Genomic DNA, 25,434 nt, shown 5'->3' with positions numbered 1-25,434 from the left:
GGAGCCGGGTCCCCTAGGCTGTATTTGCACCGCTGCAGGGCTCCGTGTCCTGGGCTAACTCTTCCCCCTCTGCAGGCCCCTCTGGCCGCAGAGCTTGCTCCGGCGGAGCTGTCCTGACAGCCTTGGTTTTAGATCTAATCAGCCACTTGTATCAGTCCGTTATGTTGACTGCTCGGCTCCCCCCCAGGAAAAGTCCTGATTTTGTAAAATTCAGAGGTTCTGAACCCTGTTTGTCCTCCATCACACGCAAGGACTGTCCAGTCCCCTTGGTCATTGTGACTGGAAGTGAAGGAGCTGGGGGATTAGCTCCCTAGTGGTCATGTCCGACGAATGTCGGCGGTTCGAAAAATCACTTTTAAAATTCATTTGGATTTATTTAGTTATGCGAGACTGAACTTTTCATTAGAAAAAATTCTCACAAGATTTAGGGAAGTCATGATTTGGGTCTTCCATTTATCTGAAATACTAATGAGCCTCTGGCATACGTTTTCTGGTTTCTCGTTGGTGCGGTGCGATAAAAACGGCATTGAATCAGCCCACCCTAGGGTCCGGTTTGAGCTGGTCCCCTTAGCAGCGCTGTGGCCATGGCCCTGGGTGTCACTGACTGCACCTGTTTAGTGCGGTCAGCATGAGGGTTATGAGTGATGCTTTTCTTACGCTTTCATAAGGCATTTTCCTTTGAAATTCTTTGCTTCCCACTTGTATCTGATAAGATCTTTTCCTGTGCTCGGAAATACCTTTTTGTAGCCATTTATTGACTTTCTCTGTAAAAGCCTTTCTCTTGAGTTCTATTCAGGGTTACATTCTGACTTCAAATTCGGATTTACTCGTCTTTAACAAGAGGCGTGCTCATCATCAGAAGGGTTTTTTTTCTGTCCCTGACAGTGTCGCCGATGCCACCCTCATAGAGAGCTGTGTGCAGGAGCTGAAGGCCCCGCTGCCATCGTCCCCCCCGGCGGAGCACACGCAGGCCCAGGTGAGGGTGTTGCATCTCCTTCTGGCCCTGGGCCAGTCGGTGCGTCCCTGTGCTGTGAGCGCCGAGACAGGAGCCCTGCCGAGGCCGCAGTGTGCAGGAGGGGGGCAGATACTTCTCCGGCTCTGCTGGTGTGATGGGGTCATTTGAAATAGGTTACTTAACATTTTCATCTTTGGGGGTAGAAAGGAGCAGAGGGGTTTGAAGACCTACATTCCACTCCTGATTCCATCGCTAACGAGCTATAAATGTTTCATCAAGGATCTGGGTATCTTTCCGCACCGCGATCGGAAAGGAGGACGTGGTATAGCAGCCTCCTTCCCCTTCTCTGATTTTAGGCTCTCTCTGTCATTGTCATCTAACCTGGCATTGTTAAAGTTCTGTGTCTCTTCAAAACCCAGTTTGATAAGAATATGTTAGTTATTTTTAGGTTCTTGACTACGAGTCCATATATACAGAATGTTTAACAGTTCTTTGGGTACTTGAGGCTGATAGAAACATTAGCTCAAAATCAACGATTTTGTAAGAAGGGCTGCAAGATTCATGTGGGATGAAGTCAGGGGTGGACTAGCCCAGTCCCTCTTGCTTTGTGACATCTTCCCTGAGCTTTCGGAACGAGGCAAGCCCCCGACACCGGGGAGGGCTAGGTCATGTGGCACAGCGTCACGGGAATAGGTGTGTGTGGTGTGTACACACACGTACAGAGGGGGCCTTCAGTGTCTGTCTCATGTTGATTTGTGTGGACAGTCACATTTCCTGGGGACAACAGATAAAGGGGACGTCTCAGCTTATTCTTTACTTCCTATATATCCAGGAGATTTTCTTGAAGTACTTTTGTCAGTTAATGCTTCTTATAATATTCCAAGCAACATTCCAGAAATGGTTTTATTGCTAATATTGGGGCAGAGTGAATTTTTCTTTTGTAATTAAGAGTAGTATTTTTATACTGAAGGGTAGTTGAGGGCAGACATGCAATCATTTGCATTTTATTTGTAGCAATAATTAGGCGAATAGGCTACCCGCCCCCACCCCCAGTTGTGCCCTTTGAAGAGTGTTTTGTAATTTTTCTTTTTTTTTTTTGTACAAAATTATAGGCTTTATGGCTTTGGAATGCCCTTTGCTGCTTCTCTGAAAAATATTGATTTCACAATTTAGCTACTTGAAAAATTCTGAGGCTTGCTTTCTCTAAATGGAAATTCGGTTGACTTAAAAAATGTCGTTTTGTTTGGTAGTGTCAATACAATAGTTAATGGTGTGCTGCTCACGAGAAAAACAATGCCCGTCCGCCGTGCATTCATTTGAGGTCTTTGAAAGTTATGATTACTATTTTATTAGTTTTCTGTTACCATATTTACAAAGCCGTGTCCTCCCCTCGGAGGAGGCCCTGCTTCACTCCCCGTCCTCCCGGCAGGCGTCCTTCCTCCTGGAGTACCTGTGCTCCTTGTCCCGGCTTCTGCAGTCCTGCGCGGTGGTGGACCCCGGCCTCGTGCTTCAGGACGAGCTTCTGAAACCTTTTGTTGCGAACGTCATCAGAGTTCTCACCATCCGCACCAACCATCTGCTGGGTAAGCTTTATTGTCCCGGTTCAGAAGGGAAAACCTTTGCACCAGATACCACTGCAAGGTATACTTCAGGTGACCCTTTCCCCGTGTTGGGGGGTTTCAGGGTGTGTTCTGTAGTTCGGGTGCGATAAGAGGTGCCAGGGGACAACCTCAGGGCAGTCCGTGTGGGCACAAGGGCTGTCTCTGCACCGACAGTTTACACAAAGGTCAAGTTTGTTATGGAATGTGAGGAATGTGAGGAAGAGCTTTAGCAAGTAGTATTATAAACTGTGGCTAAGGCCAGGAGACCCACCAGCGACTCAACTCCAATTATAAGTATAAGCAAGGCTAGCGTACAACATCTGGGTCTGAAATGATGGAAAAATAAACTGACGAAAAGTTGAATATAATACTTAGTAGTGGAGACCAATAGAAAAAGTAGTATCTTTATCAAAATTAACATGTGATAGTTGTCTAAAATAGTTTATAATGAAGTAATTGATCATTTGGCAATTCTCGTTGCTTGTCGATTCATTCCTGTGTGGTCCTTTGAATTTTATGGGTTGGCTTGGTTTGAGGTCCGTTAAGAGAGATGTTCGATGATGCTCAGCCACGCAGGTCCCCAGTGTCTCACGGACACTGTAAATATCCCAGTGCTCCAGGTGGCGATGTCCTGACTGAGCTAACCAGCCAGGCCGGGCCTTCTCCACAAGGGCGGAGTCACAGGCCCATAGCAAAAACTGCATCGGGGGAAGGGCCAGGGGAAGTGTTCTAGCTCTTCAGTAGTCAGTGGCTGCCAGAGCTCACCTCTGCCCAGTAAAATCTGTTCCTTAGTATCTAATTCTCCTGTCGGGTTTCCTTGCGTGTCACTTGAGAAGCATGAAGTGGAGCCCCTGGAAGGCAGACAAGAACAGCACCAGGTTGGAGCTGCAGGCCTGGTGGCCGAGACTAGACAGCTCCCTGGGGGGCAGGCGCCAGCGCCTCGTGGCAGCGGCCTGCGCACCTCGGCGGCCACTGCCTGCCCTGTGGACGCACCGCTGATCCTGTGCCTTTGGCGTGACTTGGGATTTGAGAATTAAATGAAAATGGTGTATTGTTATTTAATTACATAAAAGTGTTTAACCTATCAATTATGTCAGGTGCTGGAGAGAAAAATGTCAGCGACATCTGAATGTATATCTACTAAGTGGTTAAGTTAAAGGTTATTTTCTTATATCTAGCAAAAATTAAAAGTGCATTAAAATGTTTTTTAAGAAATTAGTTCACTGTTGGTGGGATTGCAGACTGGTACAACCATTATGGAAAACAGTATGGAATTTTCTCAGAAAAATAAAAATCGACCTGACCTGGCTTTTGTCCCAGCAATTCCACTGCTAGGATTATATCCTAAGAATCCTAAAACATCAATTTCAAAAAAACCTATGCACCACAATGTTCATAGCCGCACAATTTACAATAGCCAAGAGTTGGAAGCAACCTAGGTGCCTGTCAGTAAATGAATGGATCAAAAAAGTGTGGTACATATACACAATGGAATTCTATGCAGCAGAGAGAAAGAAGGAGCTACTACCCTTTGCAACAACATGGATGGAACTGGAAAGCATTATGTTGAGTGAAATAGGCCGGGAGTTGAAAGACAAATACCATATGATCTCACCTTTAACAGGAAGCTAAACAACAAAACAAACAAGCAAGCAGAATAAAAACAAAGACACTGAAATAGAGGACAAGGGGACAGTGACCAGAGGGGAGAGGGAAGGGAATTTAAGGGGGAAAGGGGGGGAGGGATTTGGAGGAACAAATAGGAAGGACACAGGGATGAGAACTAAGGGGGGTGGAAATGGGAGGGAGGTGGGGAGCACGGGGCGGGGCGGGGCTGGGATGGGCGAAATAGACAGAAAACTGTACTTGAAAAATAACTAAATAAAATTATTTTAAAAAAGAAATTAAGTTTTTTTCTGGAAAAATAAAAGTTTTGAGTAATTTTATAAAAATTATGATTTGTAATGTTCATATATAATTTGATACATTTGATATATGAATAAATTACATTAGAAGTTGTTCAGCAAGCATAGTTATAAAGTTAAATATTAATAGTTTTTTAAATTTTAATTTAACTTGCAACTTAAATATTTCATTTAGCTGCCTTAAGCCTGTGTTGAATAAAATTAGTAAGCTTTATACTTACTCTTTTTATGTGTGAAGTGCAGGCACACAGATAGTACATAAACAGATACACTATCTGTAGAATTAATATTTCACAGGGCTGGTAATGAGAAAATATATGCCGAAAAGACTCCTGGAGAACTGGCAATAACAAAAGAGTAGAGAAAGACGAGGGCTGTTCTCCAAACGCCCTGAAGCAGCTGGTGCCTGATGGGTGCTGAAGAACACCAGGGAGGACGTCCCAGTTTCGCCCGATGGGGGAGGTGGACAGACGTGGGCAGAGCCTGAGGGTGGTGTCTGTGGGGAAGGCAGCCCTGAGATGTAGTGGCTGCCTCCAGCTTTCAGGCGCCGAGCGGAGGAAGGGAGCAGCTGCACCTCACCCCCCAGAAGGTGAACTGGGACGTCAGCCAGGGGCAGAGCTGCGGACCCTCTTCCTCAGCAGCACCTTCTTCCCTGTGGGGCAGCCCTCCTTGGGGCCTCAGAGAAACGTGCCTCTTCTGCGTGGTGACCTTGGCACATCGTTGCCCCTTTCCTCCCTCCACAAAGCTGGGGGGGGGGAGGAGGGGGAAGGGAACCAGAGAACCTTTGCTTTTATAGAAGCAGCACAACACTGACATCTGTTTACAATGTGCCAATAAGTACTTCTGAAGTCCTGGCCTCACTTTCAGTTTGTCACACTCCGTGATTGTTGCAATTGCTTGAGTGAGGGGGGTTTGTGAGTGCACTTATTTGTCTGTAGGAAGAGGGAGGAAAGACCTATTTAAGCATTGTAAAAGAGAAAGTAAGTGAAGTAAATTCATGCTGAATTATACTTGGCTCTGTTTCACAAGTACACACCTTATTTTAAGTGTAATGAAGTGTCTGATGAATTTTGTATTTTAAAAGGCCCATTTTCTTTGTACTCATAACTTGACATGTTTTGATTAACTCAACAGATGGCGAGTTAGTATTGGCGTTTTATCAGACGTGGACACATTTATTTAACCTCCTGGCCGCCCTCCTGAGGAAAGCTGCAGCTGCCTCTCTGCCACCCATAACCACAGGACTGGCCCAGCACTGGGTGGCAGTGCTTGGTAAGGGACACTCATCCGGCCGGGGTCTTCCGCTGATTCAGATGGGACGATCTCTATTACACCTTTACCTACATGTGCCCTCTCTAAAGTTGAGCAGTTACGGCATGGCCTGTGAAAGAGGAACCGGGCGCTCACTTCCAGGCATTTGCAGTGCCCTTGAGGAGCCCCCAAAGTGTATGTTAGAAAAATTGAAACACCTTTCAGGTGAACATAGGTAAGGAAAGCCTGTGGTGTTCTGCAGGTACACATGCCGTGATTATAAAACGGCGAGAGAGGTTCACCTTGGTTGGTGTGGGAACTGTTCTTTCCTCGCCTGCGTGCACTTGCTTACGTGGGCAAACCTGCACTTGGCACCCTGTGCATTGGTCACGTGGAGAGTTCTAGTGAAGGTGGTGTCTGGTCTCAAGACACGGCTCCTCATGCAGCGAGTTCTCTCAACAGAAGCGCCAAGGATATAGTGTAGTTATTTTTATAAGATATTTTCTTAACTGCTTAAATAACTACTGCCTTTAATTTTTGATAAAGGGTCTTCTAAATTTTAGCATGGCAAGAAGCTTTTTTTATATCAATATTTTAAGTGACATTGGTTACTTTTTAAAAATAACCAGTTTAATTTTCAGAGTTGAATTTAAGTTTCTAAGTTATCAGTAATTTAATTGACTTTTTTCCCCACACTATATCATTTGGTCATTCTGTAAGTTAAATGTGTGATATGTTTTGTAACCAGAGAGTTGTTCTGAAGTAAGATTTATGGGGAAATATGTTTAACAAGAAATGGAATTGTTAGGTACCTGGAGTTAAGAGTTCTGCATTTACCCTACAGGGAATAGTATCCATTTAGAGATCATTATTTTATTAAAAGAAGTAAAAGTTGAAACTGATTGATTGATTGATTGATTGACTGGCTGAGATGGAGATTTTCCTGTTGCATGCACAGGGTGTCACTGCCTGAATCACTAATAAGTTAAAGCAAGATGTTTAATGGGATGCACGGGGCACCTGAGCCAACTGGTCCAGCGAGGTCGGCCCACAAGCTTAGAATACCTACCTTTTCAGGGCCTTTGCAGAGAAGGGTGCTGACCCCAATTTAAGCCTGTTGACCTGGCACTGTTTCTCTAGGGATAAAATAAAAGACATGTTAAATTCAAAATCTTTCTACAACACACACACCATTTTATATAATAGTGGTGCTAATCAAAAATAGCCTACTACATAAATGATTGGCTTTGGTAATTGTGATGCTGATGAAAACGTAACTAATAAGGATCAGGGACATTCCTTGACATGGAGATGTTTTAGGGTGGTTTTGTTTATTTGCTATGCTGTGCATGCACACACATTCAAGATGTCTGTGGTTACTCTAGCTTATGTGATCTGTAACAGTCTTTGCTCAAACTTTCAAACTGGACTAATGTTTAGATATAATTTACATGAGCATAATTCTCATGGAATCCACTGCTGACCAAATTATTTTTCTTAGGTTACTGAAGAACACGAGCATTTCTGTAACCTAAATCTAGGTAGAAATTCTCCCAGTTAGAACTCTTACACAAATATGAGTCTGAAATAATATATAAATGAAACAACAAAATTATAAACCTGTGCTAGCAATTGAATAAAATTAACATAATGCAGCAAATGTTCCTTTGATTGTATGAATCAGTGCTCACAGCAGGGAATTAATAATGGCTGACTCAGTGTAGATTCTTCTGAGTGGGTCTGCCCGTTCTTTCCGCTCTGCTGTGTCTGCATGTCCGTCCCTCACACCCTTCTCCAGCGGAATGGCCGTGAACCCTTCGATCCTGCCATACTGCACGCCGTCTTGTTTTGGGTACCACTCAGCATCAACTTGTTTGGAAGGGGAAACACAGTCACACCTATGGGGTGGAAATCTAAATAATGTAGTGTATAGTTGCCTTAGCTTCTTTTTAGGTTAGCACTGAAATAAAAATGGAAAAGTTAAGAACCCTAGAGACTTTGTGGATCCAGTAGATCGCAGAGGGATCAAGAGCCGTTTATCCACATCCCTCGTACAAGGAGTATTCTGGGTCTTGGCAGATATGCATGTGTGCGTTCGTGCACACACAGACTCATTCACATAAAAACTCATGTAAAAAGGATGAAGTGAACATTAAGTAGATTCCTGACTCAGCTTGCTGTCTCAGTCCTGTTCAGATTCCTCCCAAACACTCGACCTGCTCTTGTGACCCTTGGTTGCTTCACTTCCATAAAAATCAGAGCAGTCTGACCCACTTCATTTTGAGGTCATTTTCAGACACTTGTGTGTCGGGTTGTCCTCTCTTCCAGACAGGTTCTGTGAGTGTGCGGGTCTGTCCGCCACCTGCCCGGCGCTCTACACCGCCAGCCTGCAGTTCCTCTCCATCCTCTTGACCGAAGAAGCAAAGCGGCGCCTTCGAGATAAGGATGGAGCCAGTTCCCGTCACGGCGCAACGATGGCTTCTCTCCTGGACGAAGCACCGGCAAGTGAGAAGCCTCTCGAACGACTTAATGAAGTCATGATTCAGGTGCGTGATTTCTTGAGTTTTTACAACTTTACTTTTTCAGGCTTAGTTTTGTAAAAAAAAAAAAATTTCAATCTTTTGAATTAAAAAGTAATTAACACTGCCCCCATAGGTGTGGCTCAGTCAGCTGGGCATCGTCCTACAAAGTGAAAGGTCACCTGTTCGTTTCCTGGTCAGGGCACGTGCTGGGGTTGCAGTTTCCCTCCCAGGTCAGGGCGCGTGTAAGAGGCAGAGATCCATGTTGCCTGCTCCCGCTGATATTTTTCTCTTTCCTCCTCCCCTGCTCTTTAAAAATAAATACATAGACCCTAAAAAAAATAATACTCATGACTAAGTCATACAAGAGTTTATATGTAGATAAATTGACTATTTCCTAATCAGTCCCACCCTCTGGTGTGGACCAGAATATGGTACAGAAATTCAAAGTGAAATATTAGTGATCTACGTCAAGCAGTTTATCAGAGTAGTGCATCATATCATGACCACGGCCACTGGCCGTGTTTCAAGGGTGATGGTGTTATTCACAGTCTGTTTCCATTTTAAAGACAGTTTCCATCTTTGAAAATATATTCACCCAAGTGACATTTGATGTAGGTACATGAACTGTGTATATTTAAGGAGGTCGTGTGTATGAGATAGCAGGCCTGGTTGTCACCTCTGAGGAAACGCCCTCTTTCTGAGCTTGGATGCCTGCTTTATATTCTCACTTGTTTTTTGCAATCCTCAGATATGAACCACGCTTTTTGTTTCATCAGAAACATTAGAAAAGCACTGTGTTTATAAATAGGGTGACAGTGAAAACAGCTGGAAGTGTTTCCTGGGTTAGACAGTTGTCTTTACCACTAGGAGGTACTGATTTTTGGCATTAAGACTTTGTTTGCAGCGACCCTGTGGCTTCACGCCTGCCGTCTTCTCACTGTGAGCTGGGAGAGGCCGACTCGCAGCGGGTGGGTTCGCACGTGCTGTGCGGTCATCAGGACGCCTGCTTTCAGGGCGGGGTTTGCCCCGGCCTGCCTGTGCGAGCCCTGCTCTCGCAGACCTTCCCAGAATGACCACGTGCGCGTGCTGCCCCCGGCCTTGACCCTGCTGGAACTCGGGCGAGGCCGACAGCGTCAGGGCAGCTGCATGGCCTGGCCCACACCTGCCCGTGGAGGGGTCACAGGCTTTGCAGGAGCCGCTGCTCCGGCCCAACCGGTTGGACTGCCTCCGAGGCAGTGATAAGGAGCCCGATTAAGGGGGCCTGATGGTTTCTCCCTGTTGCTCTCCGGCACGGCGCCTTTGCTCAGCACGTTGGTCAGACACTGGGTCTCTAGGGAAACAAAGTCCTCCAAGAGTTTCTGTACGTCCCTCTCTTTGGGAAGACACAGCTTCCTCCGAGCTACTATCCTCATTCCACTCAGTTTTTCTCCATTTAAAACCCAAACTGGACACTGTTCGCTGATCTCATTCACTGTCAGAACAACAGGCTTTATTCCCCTGATGAGTAATTTAGTGCTCTTTGTCACTTTAACATCAGTGTCTGTGTGTCTGTCTCTCAAAGCAATGAAAAATGTCCTTGGGTGAGGATTTAAAAAATGTACTTAAAAATACATACTAAGCAGGGAAACTCAAATTCACACCTAGACAAAAATCCTCCAGCCCAACCCGAAAGCATCATTAATTTCCGAGCGTTGGCTCCGGCGGAATGGTCTTCTCCGGGAAGGGCCCTGGCGCTCCTCCACGTGCTCTCCTCCTCCGGGAGCTGACTCACAGTGCAGGCTGATTTCTTTTCCCCGGAGGGCAGGGGCCCCGCAGCCAGGCCTCCGGGGCCTGGGGATGCAAGGCCCTGTGCTCCTGTCTCCTGCTCCTCAGTGGTGCTGGGTCTCAAGGGACTGGGCTTCTGGCAACCACGGGTGCAACCACGGGTCCGCGCAGGGACCGGGAGCCGCATTGAAGTGCGGTGCACAGGGAAGCGGTGCCCCAGGGTCGTGTTCCGTGTACCACGCCCTGGTTTTTCTTTAATATTTTGTAATTTTATAAAAGGTACTGTTTTTAACCTTTTGCTGTTACCTTCTGGGTCAAGGAAAACGAGTCTGGGGCATCGCAGTGATTCTCCTGATGACGAGCTGACTTTCCCTCCACGTCTTTCTGATTGCACAATGCGTGAGGTACTCAGTGTGGATACGGGCGTATTAACCAAGGATGCAAACTGTTTCTTATTAAGTCATACTCTTCTCGTCGCCTAAACAGTCAGCTGTGAAGATGGGGTGTTTGTTAAGAGGGCGTGGGCAAGGCTCAAAGTAAGGAAAGGCACCGTGCCCGAGACACAGCCACGAGATAGCACCCGTCGGAAGGCTTGTTAAACTGCGAGCACTGTCTTCTTTGGCCTGCCTTCTATAAGATAGGGGAATTAGAATATTGTTTAACCACATGAAATAGCATATGTTAGTAAATAACATGCGTCCACGTAAGCCGTGGGTCGTGCCATGTGTTATAAGCAGCAGCATACACGCCAGTCTGTCTTTGATGTGTGGTCTTCGGCACATCACTGGACCTCTCCTGATTCCGTTCTCCGTTCTAGCAAATTATGGTACCATGGCTGCGACTGGAGTGTCGTGGCAGAGAGAATCGGTTCAATGGCTGCTCTGTAGCAGTACCCTGGAAGGCAGGGGCGTGAGACTCACGTTCACCGGGGGCCACGTCAGCCTTGCAGTTGCCTTCCAAGGGCCAGCATTTGAATATCCTCTAAGAAACTCTTAGTGGGCTTTTGACCCTAAAATGTGGAATACATTTGACTTAATGGAGTTTTGCCTTCTCTAGTGAGCTACTCCGTCAGCTTCATTTGCAAATACATAGATAACACGACTTCCCTGCCTTAGTTACTCGGTTTGGGACCCCGCCTGTTGATTTCCTGCTATGGAAAACGAGACTGTAACTCTTCCCACAACCCAGCCCCCACCCAGCCACAGCGGGCTCCCTCCTGGTCCCCCAGCATTGCACCTGCTCACTCTGACCATTGATTACGCAGCGTGCGGTGAGAGCAATGCACACAACGTTCACTTTCCTTTTCCGGCACAGCTTTCTTTTTTCTTAGTGGTAATTGTATCATTTTTCAATTTGCTGATTTTCTGTTACCACCGATAATCTCCCTGTTCCTCTGGGTAGATTCAGAAATGTCCGAACTTGTCTCAGCCTCATTTTCCTCCAGAGGGAATCACTCTCAGTTCCTCGTGACCGCGAGGTGCCCAGTGTCACCCTGGGATTGCTATTAGCCTTCTCCCTGGGGATTTAGGCCTCGCTGTTTGCTGCCATCTCCTTGTGTCCTCTGTCCCCTGTCCTCCTTTCCTGGGCCACACCTGGGAAGTCTCTCTTCCAGCACCTTCCAGAGGAAAGGTGCATAGCAGGCTTTTTGGGATGGGATCTTCTGAACATGCTCTTCCACCCTAACACTGAATTTTCATCCTGATCAAGTGAGAACCCTAGAGCGGAAATCATTCGCTTTAGGGTTTAGAAGGCTTTGCCTCCTGCCTTGAACTTCTTGTTGCTGTAGAGCGTTCTGAAGGCATTCGGACACCAGGCTCCTGTCTCCTGGCCTTGCGTGGATCCCATATTCCTGATGGAGAGCCTTCTCCCTGTCCGCCGGGCTGGCTCTCCTGGGGGTTCTCGCCTGCCTCTAATCACGGCCCTGACCTTCCCTGCCCCTGGTGTGCTCTGTATGTTGGGAGCCCCTGTGAATTTTTCTTCTTCCTAGAGAACCTCTCTTTTCTTCCCTTTTTTCTATGTTCGCTTCTGTTTTCTGGGTAGGGTTTTATTTTGAGTTCCGGTACCTTGGTTGCCTGCCGTGTGTCCACATTGGAAGCCTTGAGCACGTGAGTGGGGCCTGCCACCTGCAGGCGGCCCTGGGAGGGGCTTCGGCTGGGTCGTGGGTGACCCTGTCTTCTGGAGGTTGTTGCGTTCCCCAGTGAGGCAGTTTGGTCCTCCCAACTGGAGGGGAACCCCAGCTGCCGAGCGCCTGTGGCAAAGGGGAGAAGAGAGAGTTGGGATTTTAGGGTTTGGTTTGCACAGCCTCACACGCCCCCCCAGACGTGCCCCATCTCTGCCAGTGCAGAGTCCCCACTTCCTGCTCTCCGGAGACAGCCTCCGGTGCTTGGGGAGAGCTGGGCAGGAAGAGTGGCAGTTCCGCACGGGACTGGGGGCTGGTGGGCGACTCGGCCGTGTGGCTGCTCGTCAGTGGCTTTCAGACAGTCCTCCCCGAGCTCCCTGCCAGGGCCGCCTGCGGCCCAGCCTCCTCGGCCCGGGCAGGTCATCCCTGTGCCGGGGATTCAGGGTCCCAGCCTGCTAATGCACCTGCTGTTCACCCCCCGGGTTTCCCATTTCTGAACTTGGACTGGTCTGTGTGCGTTCCGTTCCTGTCAGTTTAGTGAGAGTCCCCAAGGGAACCAAAGACACATCTGTGTGCACAGCCGCACCTAGGGTTCTCAGCTCTTGCCCTTCATGGCTGCGTGGAGCAGAGGAGTGGTGCTTTCCAGAGAGGTCAGTCTGCTGCTTCCCACCTCACTGACGCACGCAGTGTCAGTACGTCTGTGTGGAGAAGGGCAGTTTCCCTGCCAAGTTCGTAGACAAGCAGGATTCCCATTGCGGACTGCAGGGTGTGCTCCAGGGGATGTCATCATCTGGGAACAGTTGACCTTTATCACATGTGCATCCCTGTCCCGAGGCGTTCAGTGTCTGACCCGCAGCCCGAGGTACCGAGACGGGGGTCCTGCCCCACTGCGCAGGCCCCTCCCCGGCGCCAAGTGTGCGCTCCAGTTGTGAGTGGGGTTGCATCTAGTAATTATGCTGCAGTGTGTTTTATGTAAAATTGTCACTTAAGCCTAATTTTAATCAGGATATTATAAAGCTGGATTATTTTGAAAAGTGATGTAGAAAGAAAAGTCATGGAATTTGAGTTAAGTGATATTTATAAATCTAATGAGGAACTTCTTGATCTGACGCCGGCATTGACACGCCCTTTGACAGTGTAGTAAAAATGTGTACGTGTCTCCACACGAGACTCTTAGCACGAGAAATTCCACCCGAACCCGGTCGAGTCTTCAGAGCTCAAACATCCGGTTGGGAAGCGCGGAGGGGAGGCGGCGAGGTCAGGTCTTCATGGGCCGGGGTGGGGGGGGTTGGGCAGACACGTGCAGAGCAGGCGCACCCGGGGGGCGGGGGGGGGGCGGGTCACGGCCCGGCTTCTTCAGCAACAGGACCCTGTGCCGGTAGCAGCGGCGACGGACACCCTGCTGGGTGCGGGTGGGCGGGAGAAGGCAGGGGTGCAGGTGGGTGGGAGAAGGCAGGGGTGCGGGTGGGCGGGAGAAGGCAGGGGTGCGGGTGGGCGGGAGAAGGCAGGGGTGCGGGTGGGTGGGAGAAGGCAGGGGTGCGGGTGGGCGGGAGAAGGCAGGGGTGCGGGCTCGGGCCCTGACGCGCAGGTGTTCTGCTCTCTCCGCAGTGCTACCAAGGGAAGTCCCCCGGAGACGCCCTGCGCAGCGTGGCGGGGCGAGGGCTGCTGGCGCTGCTGGCTGTCAGCCGCCGGGCGCAGAGGCTCGCCCTGAAAGGTGGGCCGTGGGGCAGCCCCTGTGGGGGGCCTGCCGTGGGGTCAGGGGCTGCTGCTTGTCCGTTCTAATTTCCTTTGACTCTAAATGTATTTTCAGGGTCACTAAAAACGGTTAAGCGTGCATTACTTGTAACATGGTAAGATCATATGTGTAATTTTTTTTGTGCACAATGCTTTCTACTCCTGAAAATCTCTAAATAGTATAGAGGCTTAAGAAGTAACACACCACTTAAGTTTATAGTAATGAAATATTAGTAACCACAAGCATATGTTACATGGCCGGAAAATCAAACATAGTTTTGATGGTGAAATCAGCAGCATTAGAAGATCCTGTATTTCAATACAGACTCCAAGCCCCACCTCCCACCCTGAGTTTTGCGGTGTCTCATCCGGAACTCGAGAGCCCAGGTCTGAGTGGTACAAGGGCATCAGCACCGTCAGGTCCATGGGTCGCCGATGCGAGTCACTGCTGGGACCAAGGGTGCCTGTCCCAGAGCGGAACTCAGACTCGGGGAGTGTCGTGCCGAGTGGGAACCAGCGGCCTTAGCCTGTTACCTCCCGTACACTGTTTCCTCTGACTCATTCTTCGCCCGCTGAAAATGCTCCAGTGGAGTGGGTCAGCAGTGCACTGTGTGTTTCCGAGAGTCTGATACGTGTGGCTTCCACTCCCTCGGAAGTGGCGCGCCCTTTTGCCAGTCTGGGTTTTGTCTTCCAGCCGATCTGATAGACAGCTGCCTCGAGCAGATGAAGCATGTCCACGCCCAGCTGAACCTCGCCTCCCTGAGGCCGGGGAGAGCAGCGCTGAGGAAAAAGGTAGCGGGCTCCGGAACTCCGGGACAAACGCGCGGCCTCGGGAGAGGCCCTCTCGCCAGTGTCCTCGTGACAGGACACCAACACTGGGTTCGCACGAGGGTCTGATTTAGAAGGAAGGCACAGTCAGAAATAGTAGGATTTCCACATTAGCAGTTTGGGGGTTTTGTGTTGAGTCTTAGCTCTCCTTTGAAGATCTTTAAACGAAAGGCATATATTTGCTCTTACATTCTGCAGTGTGTGCGATGCTGTACCACCAAAAGCAGATCTTCCGAGTGAGCACAGGCACAGTAGGAGTGAGCTCTGACTTACCCCGGCAGGCACTGCTCTAACCCTTTCCCGTTTATCGTCCCGGGCACGCGCACGACTACACAGTCGCACATCTAGTGATCAGCGAAGCCAGGGTTGGCCCGGCCTGGCGGCTGCAGGGCGAACGTTTCTAATGTCTGATTGTCCCGTCCTTCCGCCGGGCTCGTGTTCAGATCGCATGTGTACGGAAACTGGAAGTAACACGATCTGGATGCAGTAGCGATGGCGAACAGTCGTACCCGTGGTTACAGAGATCTGCCACACAGGCCCCTTGAGGAAGTGGAAGTGTGTGTATTTATAAATGTGTAAGTGCACACTCACGTATGCAGCTAAGGCCGCTGGAGGGCCGTCTGTGGAGTAACCAGTTTCAGCTGCATTGGGTTAGAAACCGAGAGAGAGCCGGTTTCATCAGTTGATTGATGCGGGGTGTTGCCGTGGTTTTCAGGTTCTTGCCTACCCTCTCGGCCAAGGCCCTTGACATCGCCTTTATGAAGGCCGGCGGACACCTGAGGTGCCTGAGCCCCAGTGGGTACCCGAGTCACTTTGTTGAGATGGAACAGGGAGTTTACTGAGCATCTCAGGCTCTCCATGTGTGGTAGAACAAGTCACTTCCTCGTGAGGGGCGTGCTTCTTGAGAGGTGGTCCCCCTTCAGAGCGCAGGAGCTTCCCGGTCCCGTTGGAGTGATGGGGTCAGGCGCAGTCAGGTCCTCTGCACTGCGGCCAGAGGACCGGGGACTGCGGCCCTGATGTGGACGGTGCCTTTGTGTTCCTGTCTCTCAACTGCCCTCTGTTTGAACAGGAGGGTGGTTTCGCGAAAGAGTTAGGCACCGCCATGCAGCTGCTACGGAACTGTCTTTATCAGAATGGAGAATGTAAGGTGAGTAGAGCCCCTTCTCACATTTTCCTAGCAGTCCTGGCAGGGGGCAGCTTGATTTCTGAATGAGATACGTGGGCAGGAAAACAGAAACCCCTCGAAGTTTTTCAGCTGCACAGTCCATTGGTCACCAACCTCTGTTCTCAAAATCGATGCCCCTGGCCGTCTCATTCCTCAGCACCGATGACAGTCCCCGTCATGCTTGCGTTTTTTATCCCCAAGACCTTGACTTTGTGTGGCTCAGACACATGTGCACCCCTTCCCGTCCTGTCAGGCGTTTCACTTGTTTTTGCTGAGATGGAGCCAATGGCTACGTATGTCTTTTGAGACAGGAGTTTCAGAGGTGGCTGGCGGCCAGACAGCTTTCCAGGGCAGTGAGTGGGGGTGTCTGTATCCCTAAGGAGAGGGGATGAGCGTGCCTCCTGCCTCTGTGTGGGGATGCTGCCCGCCAGTGCTGAGCACGGCCCTGTCCGCCTCCAGGGTGCCCTGCCCGCCTCCGGGGCGCCCTGCCCGCCTCAGTGCCTCGGCCCAGAACCTCCCAGGGGCTTGCTTGCTCTGGCGCTGAGCCATGATTTAAAAACACTACCATGCCCCCGACTGATTTATTTCTGTCTATCCCCATACACTGGGTGTGCGTACACACACACACACACACACACACACACACACACACGGAGAGAGGGCAGAAGGGAGAGCTCAGAGTTGATTAGAGTGTTTACTTAAGCAGAAAATCCCATTTCTTAACCATATCAGAGCATTCCCGGTTTATTCCGTGTTGGAAGACCTCACTGTCTTGCTTAACTGACACATTGGAAGCTGCTTTGCTCCATTTCTTACCTAAGGTGTCTGTCCAGTCTCCCAGTGGTGGGTGGGACTTCCTGAGGCTGGTCTGGCCCCAGGGCCATTGGGGCGAGGGCTTCTATGGCAGCTCGCACTCATCTAAATGCGGATGAACTTCGCCTTTGCCTCCTGGCATTGGGGACTGCTGTTTGGGTTGGATTTCATGTTATATTTTCCTGCACTCAAACCAATGCTGCCTTCACCTCCTGTCTACAACAGGAAGCAGCGCTTGAAGCCCACCTCGTGCCTGTGCTGCATGCCCTCTGGCCTTGGCTTTTGGTGGACGACTCACTGATGCAGATCGCTCTGCAGCTGCTCTGTGTCTACACTGCGGATTTCCCCAACGGTAATGAGCCTGGCGTGCCTTTCAGTGACGTGGTGCGCTGAAATCCTGGTTTCCTGTGCTCTTGTTAAAATGGGCTAGCAAAACCAGCACATGGTTCACGTTTCTCCTGCTTACCGGCATGCTTCCTCGTAGGTGTCTGAGAGCAGGCAGGTGTGTTCGTATGTTGTCGAGAAGTCGTGACTCAGCTCAGGGCACAGAGAGGGAGAAACTGGCCCGATTCTGTCAGTGGGAAATTGAACGTCATAGGAAAATTGAGAGAGTGAAATTATGATGTCAGTCCTTAAAACATAGGGAAATGTTAAAAGTTTAATAGCTTTGAGAGCAGGGCACTGGCTTAATGAAAGGTCATTCTGCATACAGTGGGTTGGTGATGGTTGGTACGTTGGATGCCTTTTTCTTCCTTTCATTCCTGGGCCAGATGTTTTATTGAGCACCTACTATGGGCCATGCATTTGTGGAGGCCAGCAGCTGAGGGTGAGTGTAGGCAGGGAGGAGGTGGTGTGAGGAGAGGTGAGACGGTGTGCGAAAAGGCTGCTTGAGTGGGGGGGAATAGGACACCTGCTGGGGAGGTGGGGCGGGATTGCTGCTGTGTGGCAAGTTTGCCCGCTGCCTCTGTCCGCATCGGCAGCGTGGCAGCTGGGCTTTCCAAAGAGCGAAAGGTGTACAGAGAAAGGACTGGAACTCAAGAGCAGATCAGAGCCCACGTAGCCCCCACGCAGTGCCGAGACGAGCCTAGTGCTCTCTGGAGCTGTTCGTCTGTGGGTCCCCGCAGCTTGTCTGTGGCCTTGGAGCTCCAGCACCTTTCCCTGTGGGGTGCGGGGGGTGCGTGTCCCTACCACTTACTCTGCATGCCCCTTTACCCCTCAGTTTAGGGCTTAGGGAAGGAAGGAGTAAAGAAGAATCAGTGGCTAACTATTGAGCAAAAAAATCCACTTACTTTAATATTAATCTTTTGAAACTGTTATCTGTGTTACTTTCATACTTGAAAGTGGTGTAACTATTAGAATGTGATCAGGTAACTAAACTGAGGAAGAAACTTTCTATTTTCCTGTCTGGTTTGCTTTCAAGCAAAGTCGCCTCATTCGTGACAGTTTCATGTAACAGCGAGTGGGAGCAGTGGTGTTTGCACACTGCTGTGCAGTGCGAACACGGGGAGAGCAGTGTGTTTGTTCAGTGCGCTGGCCCTGCGTGAGTCCGTCCCTTCCCCGCTCTGCACCTAGCCCTCCACAGTTACTCAGCCTCCGCTTCTGTCGCGTTCCAGCCCCACCACTTCCGGTTCCTTCATGATCCTCTTTCTCCCTCGACAACTCCCAGACAGTGGTTTAATTTACTGAGAAGGCACGAGAGTCTGGAGAACCGGGGGTGCCACTGCTGGCTGTGGCAGCCTGCGAGCTGTGTGACGTGAACGGGTCACTGGCCTCTCTGAGCCATGTCCTTCACCCACATGGGTGGCTGTGGCATTTGTCCTGTCCCCACGCCCTGGCATTACTGTGTTTCTTCTTCTAGGAAATGAAGGCATTAGACCAAGTTACCGCCCATTTCTAAACTTCTTTTCCTGTTTAATTAGATGTCTTATTTAAGAGCTATGTAAAACCCATATTTATGCCTATTTTCTTTTTTAAAAAGTAAACTAGTGCTTTGCAGTGCTCCGTTGCCATCACAGGGCCTTCACGAGGCCAGCAGGGCCACGAGGCTCGCTGGGTGGTCAGCACCAGCCCGAGTGCCGGCCCGCAGTTCACAGCTCAGTGGCCGTCGCTGCACAGACTGAGAGGCTGGACCACTCGGGGTGTTTTGGACCAGACGGTGAACCTGAGAAGCCGTCGTGACAAGCTGTTATTTTTAAGGTTGCAGCTCTCTCTGTTGGTCAAGTTCTGGACAGTGTCCTGCCCCGGCCCTGTGCAGGGGCGGCCCCGGGAGCTCTCTGATGCTGTGTGTGCTGAAGCTGGCCTCCCCGGCGCCCCTCGGGGGCTCCACCGGCCAGCACACAGTCTTCCTGCTGCTTTCGAACCTGGTCCTGTCGCACGACTGCAGAGCCGTGATCCAGAAAGTAAGTGCCCGCGCTCTCGCCTGCGCTTTCCTCCACGTCCTCCTCCACGTCCTCTTCCACACCGTCCATGCGGGGCGGCGAGGTGAGGTCCCTGTCCGTCAGGGGCAGGGGTGGAAAACCCAGTCCTCAGCTTCTCGGATTAATTTACTCAATTTTAAGACATGTGACTTGAAAGGGTGGTAAAATGTTGAGAGGTTCCCTTTGTTTAAAGCCAGTTGGAAGTGGGTACGTGGGAATTGCAGAAGCTAGAATTGGATCAGACCATTTCTTTTAGTTCATCTTCTTAGCTTTGGATTATATTTTATCACTCTGAAGTGAAAGGCAGCTGTCTTACATTTATTTGAGATCATAAAAGTAATATATTGGTCTTTAAACGAGCAAATTGAGCAGTGACAATTTCAGTTCAATTTACATTGTCAGAATGGTTTATGAAATCATGGCCCCTTTTTCTCTGAGTCGGACCTGACTGCCGTGTGACAAAAGGTCATTTCATCAGTCCCCTGGGACTCCAGTGCCCCAACTTGACTTCTTGCGCTGATTTTAATTTAAAAGGGATTGAATGGTCGAAATAAATTCTAGTACAGCTGTTCAGTTGAACTCCATTTAAGGGAGTTTCAAAAGAACCCTAAAATTTAAATGGGATCACATTATCTGTTACTTCCTAGTACACGTTTCAGGCGTCTGACAGTGATTTGACGTGGATGCATCCTACGACGCAGCCACCACAGTGACTGTAGGCCTCTCTGTCCCCCACGCAGTTAAGCCATTACGACACTGTCGACCGCTTCCCTGTGCTGCGCTCCACAGTCGCGTGGCTTATAACTGGAATGTACCTCAGAACTGGAATCTCGTTACTCGGAGCCCTCCCACCGGTTTCCCCCAAGCCCTGGTCCCCACCGGCAGCCGGCAGCCGGCAGCGGGTTTTGCTTCTTTGTGCCCCCCCCCCCAACACACACACTGTAGCTTTTGATGAGCAGTGGAAGTGCCAGAAGACAGAGAAGACTCAGGCCAGAAATAATCCCCAAACTGAACTATCCCAAATAATTAAGAACTGACTGTAACTACTTTATCCATCATCAGAAAGGTATTGCTGAGAATTAAAATTTGAGTAGTATTTTGTCCTCCTTAACTTTCTCACTTATACCTGGGAACAGTGTAGATGGAGCATTTGGAAGGTTCTGGAGGAAGGAGACACTGAAGTTGGGAAAAAGAGCAGAAGGCTCGTTAATTGGTCTCCGAGGGACGAAGAAAATAACGTTCTCTCTGTTTACCCACAGACTAACTTCTTGCAGAACTTTCTGTCTCTTGAATTGCCAAAAGGAGGGAACAAGCATCTCAGCCCCCTGACCATCCTCTGGCTGAAGCTGCTCCTGAATGTGTCGCTTGGGGAGGACGGGCAGCAAACGATCCTGCGGCTGGACGGCTGCTTGGACCTGCTGGCGGAGATGAGCAGGTTCCGGCCCCGGCGCGGCCCGTGCCTGCCGCTCCTCATCTTCCACAACATCTGCTTCAGCCCTGCCCACAAGCCCAGGATCCTGGCCAACGGTGAGTGCCTCTCACACGCCACACAACGCACTTGCATGGCCTTCATAACACATGTGGTCCACAGCGGGCTGTATTCAGGTTGAAACACAACATCGTTGTGAATAATTTGCCAGGTGTTCATTAAGCCCCGCTCTGGGGAAGGTACAGTGGGCAGCAGAGAGAGTGAGCCGGGGTGACGCTTGTCCTCAGAGACAAACCAGGTGGGGCTTCAGCCCTGGAGAAACTCCCACGGGCTCAGCAGAGCCCACTGGCTTCGCCACCTGCCAGGCGGGGGTCACCATTGGCTTTGGTCGGCCCGCCCAGACGGTTCAGGCCCATCTGGTTCCAGTGGTCCCGCTGGATGGGGCCACGGGGCTTGGCCTGGCTGTCGGAGTGGATCCCGAGGACTCCTTGCTTCTGGCCAAGTCAGGCCGCGTCTCTTCTGCAAACAGCAGCCACCCTCCAGGTAGCACAGGTTAAAACTAACCTGGAAGACCGCCTCAGGGGTGGGAAAGTGGCGGGGAGCTTCCAGCCAGCTTTGGTTGGAAGTCTGTGTCCAGAGAGGTGAGAAGTACACAGAAACGTCACTGTGTGCTCGGGCTTTTGCTCAGGAGCACTGACGTGTCGGGGACGGGAGTCAAGACTCCCCGTGACAGGCAGGTTGGGGGCCATCCTGCCTGTGTGAAGCTGGAACTCCAAAGAACTGGCCTTTCAGGAAAAGGGTGGATCAGAATTAAGTTGGTGCCCCAACCCGCATCTGGGGGACAATAAAGAAAAGAACACATGTGAGACTGCGCACAACAGACTGCCCCTGAGAGTTCCGCACCCCAAGACTCGTGGCCCAGGAGGCCCGTGACCTGGGCTCGAGCTGGCCCTCGATCGACAGTGCAGAAGCGAACGTCCACTCCGATGTGTGGAGGACAAGGTCATGCTAACCTTCCGGGAGCCTCCACGTGTGAGTTTTCAGAAGTGTTTACGTGTGCACGGTTGAAGGAGACCAAGCCTGTCAGGAAACAGGGCCACAGGAGCGAGAAGCTGTCGGACCTCAGATGTTGCCATTGTAAAACACAGATTGGGAAGCAGCTTCAAGGATACCCTGTGTAGTGAATGAATGAAAACCTTAAGAACACTTACGGGGAATAGGAAACTGAAACGTGGAGAGATTTGAAGTAGCAACCAAACAGCTTCGAGAACTTCACTGTCCAACATGGTAATGGCTTCGCCGCGTGGAGGTGTTTAAACTTAAAGTAACCGACACCTCATACTTGCACTTTTGGGCCGGCTGTTGAGCAGCAGCGTCAGCACTCGCACCCTCGTGGGAGCCGCGCTGCTCAGCACAGTCACCCCTGGGCCCGGCAGCGTCCGGGGTGGCCGAGAAGAGACCCAAGGGATGGAAGACCAGTCAGAGGCCAGTGTCCAGAACGTTGCTGTGAGTGGCTTTCCCTCTGGCACACACGACCACAGCAAAGCACGGTCCTCTACAGCATTTGGTCCTTTGCGAAAGGCCTACCTCTCGCTGTTCCTTGATTATTGGTTTACACAGCTGCCCGTGCTGTGGGTATGTTCGCACAACAGTCTTTATCATTCATCACAGCAAATCTGTTTTCCTGCACACCGACGTGTGAGCTCCAACTGAAGAGCTCACTGGTGCGACTCACTGCAAGTCCCTCACCCCTCCAGTGCTGTCAGGGGACGCGCCATTGTGGGAGGGGTCAGAGGCAGCGAGGCCGCGCCCCGTCTGTCCTGGCACCTGGTACAGGTGTCCTCCTTCGTGCTGCGGGGCAGGAGAGGCGGTCCGACCCCTGAGATGAGAACACAGTGTCATGTCTGGGACCGAACCCTTTCTGTGTTTATCACTAGAAAAAGTCGTCAGTGTGCTGGCCGCCTGTCTGGAGAGCGAGAGTCCGAACACCCAGAGGATCGGTGCCGCCGCGCTGTGGGCTCTGACCCACAATTACCAAAAGGTCGGTTTGTGGGGTCTGTCACATCCGGGGGAGGGCACCAGCCTCTCGGGCACCCAGGGGCATCTGTGGAGCGTCAGCGCGGGCAAGACCAGCTCGGGGCCGTGGTGCGCTGTGCATGCACCCGCACGGGGAGCCGACCGCCGCCGGCCAGCCCCTCCCACCTGGCCCTCTCACCGCGCGTCTCCTTGCAGGAGGGCCCCCCCCTTTGGAGTGAGTTTTCCCTGTTCGTGTCGGCTGCCTTGCCGTATCATGGGATGTTGTTATAGGCTACTTATGCTCAAAGAAGGGTCATGGAAAAACGCATCTTGAAATGAATCCAAGTACCAAAGTTCTATCCAGTCACAGGACCTCCCTTCCTCTGGTGCAGGTGGTTGCTGAGTTTTGGACTAAGCTCAGTTCCCCGGTCCCAGCCCCAGTCCCCAGGGCAGCAGGTGGGACTCGCACCTGCCCTGTCTTCGGCCTGTCTGTCTCTCTGTGCAGACGTCTCACTCCTGAGAGAAAGGCCCGTGCACGCCTGGTGATTCAGGGGTGGCCGGGTGTCAGTGTGAGTGCAGACAAGTGTCCCCGACGGGCTCTTCGCTTGTCGGGGCAGCTGTTCTTCCCGCTGGACAGCGCTCATGCTCACAGGACAGGGGCTGCTGCCACCCCTCTCACCCTGGGCCCCAGGGCTCCGCGCTCTGGCGTCACTTAGTAAATTTCTGCTGGCCAGCTGGTCATGCAGGACGCTGGACCCGGACCCCGAGGTCCGAGGGGGTGAGAAAGAACTAAACGAAGGTGTAGCATTTAAAACAGTGAATTGAGGTTCGGGAGACGGTCAGAAGGACGGGGCAGCAAGGACAGGGGGGCAGACGAGGAGGGACCCAGTCAGAGAGGGAGGGGCGCAGTGACTGCGTCCTGACCCGAAACACGTGGAAACAGGTCTGACTCGTGGGCCATCCCATGTTCTTTCTCCCCAGGCGAAAACGACTTTGAGAAACCCATCGATAAAAAGAAGAGTGGAGGAAGCATATTCCTTAGCAAAGAAAAGTAAGTTTCATTGTGAGAGACCGCAGTTCAACTTGGAAGAGGTTAAGTGAATGCCCCGATTAATGAAATATTTGGACAGTTCATGACAAAACAAGCTTTTTCTATGCTGCTGTTTGACAGTGACATTGGAGGAGATTGTCAGTCGAAGCATCGTACGGTGTGTCAGCATTTGGCCCATGCTTTTCATTCTGACGTTTTAAAGTAACGCAGTAGTTCCTTCGAAGACGTCTGCAGTCTTTCTCCAAGTCGTTTTTCTTGCGCCAGACTTGGCCCCTGTGCCGCACTGTGTTCTTGGGTGATAAGCACTGGGCCCCATCCGAGCTGACCTCGGCCAGAAGACTTCGCTCTGACCCGGGCAGCTGAGTCAGCCTTCCACGAACAGCCCATCACCCCCGTCCCCCCCCCCCCCCCGGCGGGATCCGCCCTTTAAAGTGCAGTGTCCGCTTTAAGTGGTACGGGTGTTCAGGGAGTGTTGTTCTTCGACCGTGTTTTGGGCTCAGACATGTTTCTGTAGTGCGGTTTTCTCCCAAGGGGTCGTGGGTTTTCTGTTTTGTTTGTTTCCCGCTGTGACCAGGAGGGTCCTGACCGACGGAGCGGAGGTGGGCGTTTCTGTGTTGGGAGGGAGGGTGTGGGTCACAGACAGGGGATGCGTCACGGAGACGCGATGTTTTCAGTGTGGACTCCTTGGCTAACCTGTAACTGCCCTGTCTTTTTACGACCGAAGGGTCCTCGTGCCGGTCCTTTGAGGAGTCCAGTGGAACTTGGGCCCCCAGGTGTGACACTGAGTTTAATCACCGTGCTCTTCCATGCTCTTATTTTTCTCTCCCAGCCTGTGCAAACTCAGAAGAAAACCCTCTAAGGGCCTATTATTTGAAATGTCTCGAAAACCTCGTTCAGCAGCTGGCCTGTTCGTGAGGATGGAGGCGCTCTGCCCTGCGGCCGGGGCAGCTGGACGGCGAGCCACGCAGGGGAGCGGTCAAGGAGCCAGCTCCGTGCCCGCCGTCGCCCGAAGACGGGAGCCGTCCGCCAGGTGCCGGTGGCCCGCTCTGTCCCTGCGCCTCCCACTGGCTCTCCAGGTGAGAGCGGCGGACCACGTAGAAAAAAGACACAGAGTTCTGGGGGCTGCCTTTCTCTATGCAATTAGCTTTGTAAAAATTCTATTTAACAGTTATTTAATAAAATGAAATATGTCTAGAAACTGGAAATTGACTAATGGTTAATGGCTGCCTGCAGACTTCTATTATCTCATGGATGTAAATTTTAGGGATGGAAAGATGATGTTGTATTCTGATTTCCTTTTGTAACTTTTCTACATTAAATTTGGCTCTTGTCAGTATAAATCCTTGTCTTCTAAACCTTTAGGTTGTCCAGAACATACACAGTCGTGAAGGGATGTTTATATATAAATTTGTATAATTTTGTGAGTAGCTTTTTTCTGCGATTTTTAGCGATATTAACTCCTTCCCTTGTGTTTTGTAAAGCTATTTATTCTTTTTACCTTTCAACCTCTGCAGTGTTGTGTAATAACAGAGGAAGAAGTAGAGTTTTCGGTGATACAGTTCTGGGTTCACATTCCAGCCCGGTCCAGACACCGCAAAGAGCAAGGCCGGGAAACCCACCGGCCCCGGGCCTGTCCAGCTACCCAGGACCCGGTGCGGCCTGTGCAGCTCAGAGCTGAAACCCACCTCAGTTCATCAGCTTCAGCAGTTTCTAAACACGTGGAGATCATGGCTGAGACTAAAACAAGAGTTGGTGTGTTTGTGTGCACCGTCTACATAGACACGTTCATTTAGGGCAAAATTTTCCCATCGAATTTTGGTGGACAAGAAAAAAATTAACCTTTT

General features: G+C 50.7%; 1 protein-coding gene across 2 annotated transcripts in view; it reads left to right on the top strand.

Moving 5' to 3' along the window:
* Positions 1–24,924, top strand: part of RTTN (rotatin) — a 97,494-nt gene extending 72,570 nt beyond the window's left edge. For both annotated transcript variants that reach the window (XM_037145524.2, XM_053664297.1), the window contains exons 37-49: positions 886–976; positions 2,385–2,538; positions 5,616–5,753; positions 8,061–8,278; positions 13,746–13,851; positions 14,566–14,663; positions 15,769–15,846; positions 16,903–17,029; positions 18,874–19,076; positions 20,354–20,621; positions 22,461–22,564; positions 23,521–23,590; positions 24,420–24,924. In XM_037145524.2, the coding sequence (XP_037001419.2) occupies positions 886–976; positions 2,385–2,538; positions 5,616–5,753; positions 8,061–8,278; positions 13,746–13,851; positions 14,566–14,663; positions 15,769–15,846; positions 16,903–17,029; positions 18,874–19,076; positions 20,354–20,621; positions 22,461–22,564; positions 23,521–23,590; positions 24,420–24,505 (1,741 nt within the window). In that variant the 3' untranslated portion in view covers positions 24,506–24,924. The remainder of the gene's footprint in view (positions 1–885; positions 977–2,384; positions 2,539–5,615; positions 5,754–8,060; positions 8,279–13,745; positions 13,852–14,565; positions 14,664–15,768; positions 15,847–16,902; positions 17,030–18,873; positions 19,077–20,353; positions 20,622–22,460; positions 22,565–23,520; positions 23,591–24,419) is intronic.
* The last annotated feature ends 510 nt before the right edge of the window (positions 24,925–25,434 follow it).

Source organism: Artibeus jamaicensis, unplaced genomic scaffold (genome assembly GCF_021234435.1).
Source record: "Artibeus jamaicensis isolate MK-2021 breed Jamaican fruit bat unplaced genomic scaffold, CSHL_Jam_final contig_354, whole genome shotgun sequence".
Taxonomy (NCBI): domain Eukaryota; kingdom Metazoa; phylum Chordata; class Mammalia; order Chiroptera; family Phyllostomidae; genus Artibeus; species Artibeus jamaicensis.
Note: the sequence above shows the minus strand (reverse complement) of the source record. Positions and strands in the feature narration are given on the sequence as shown.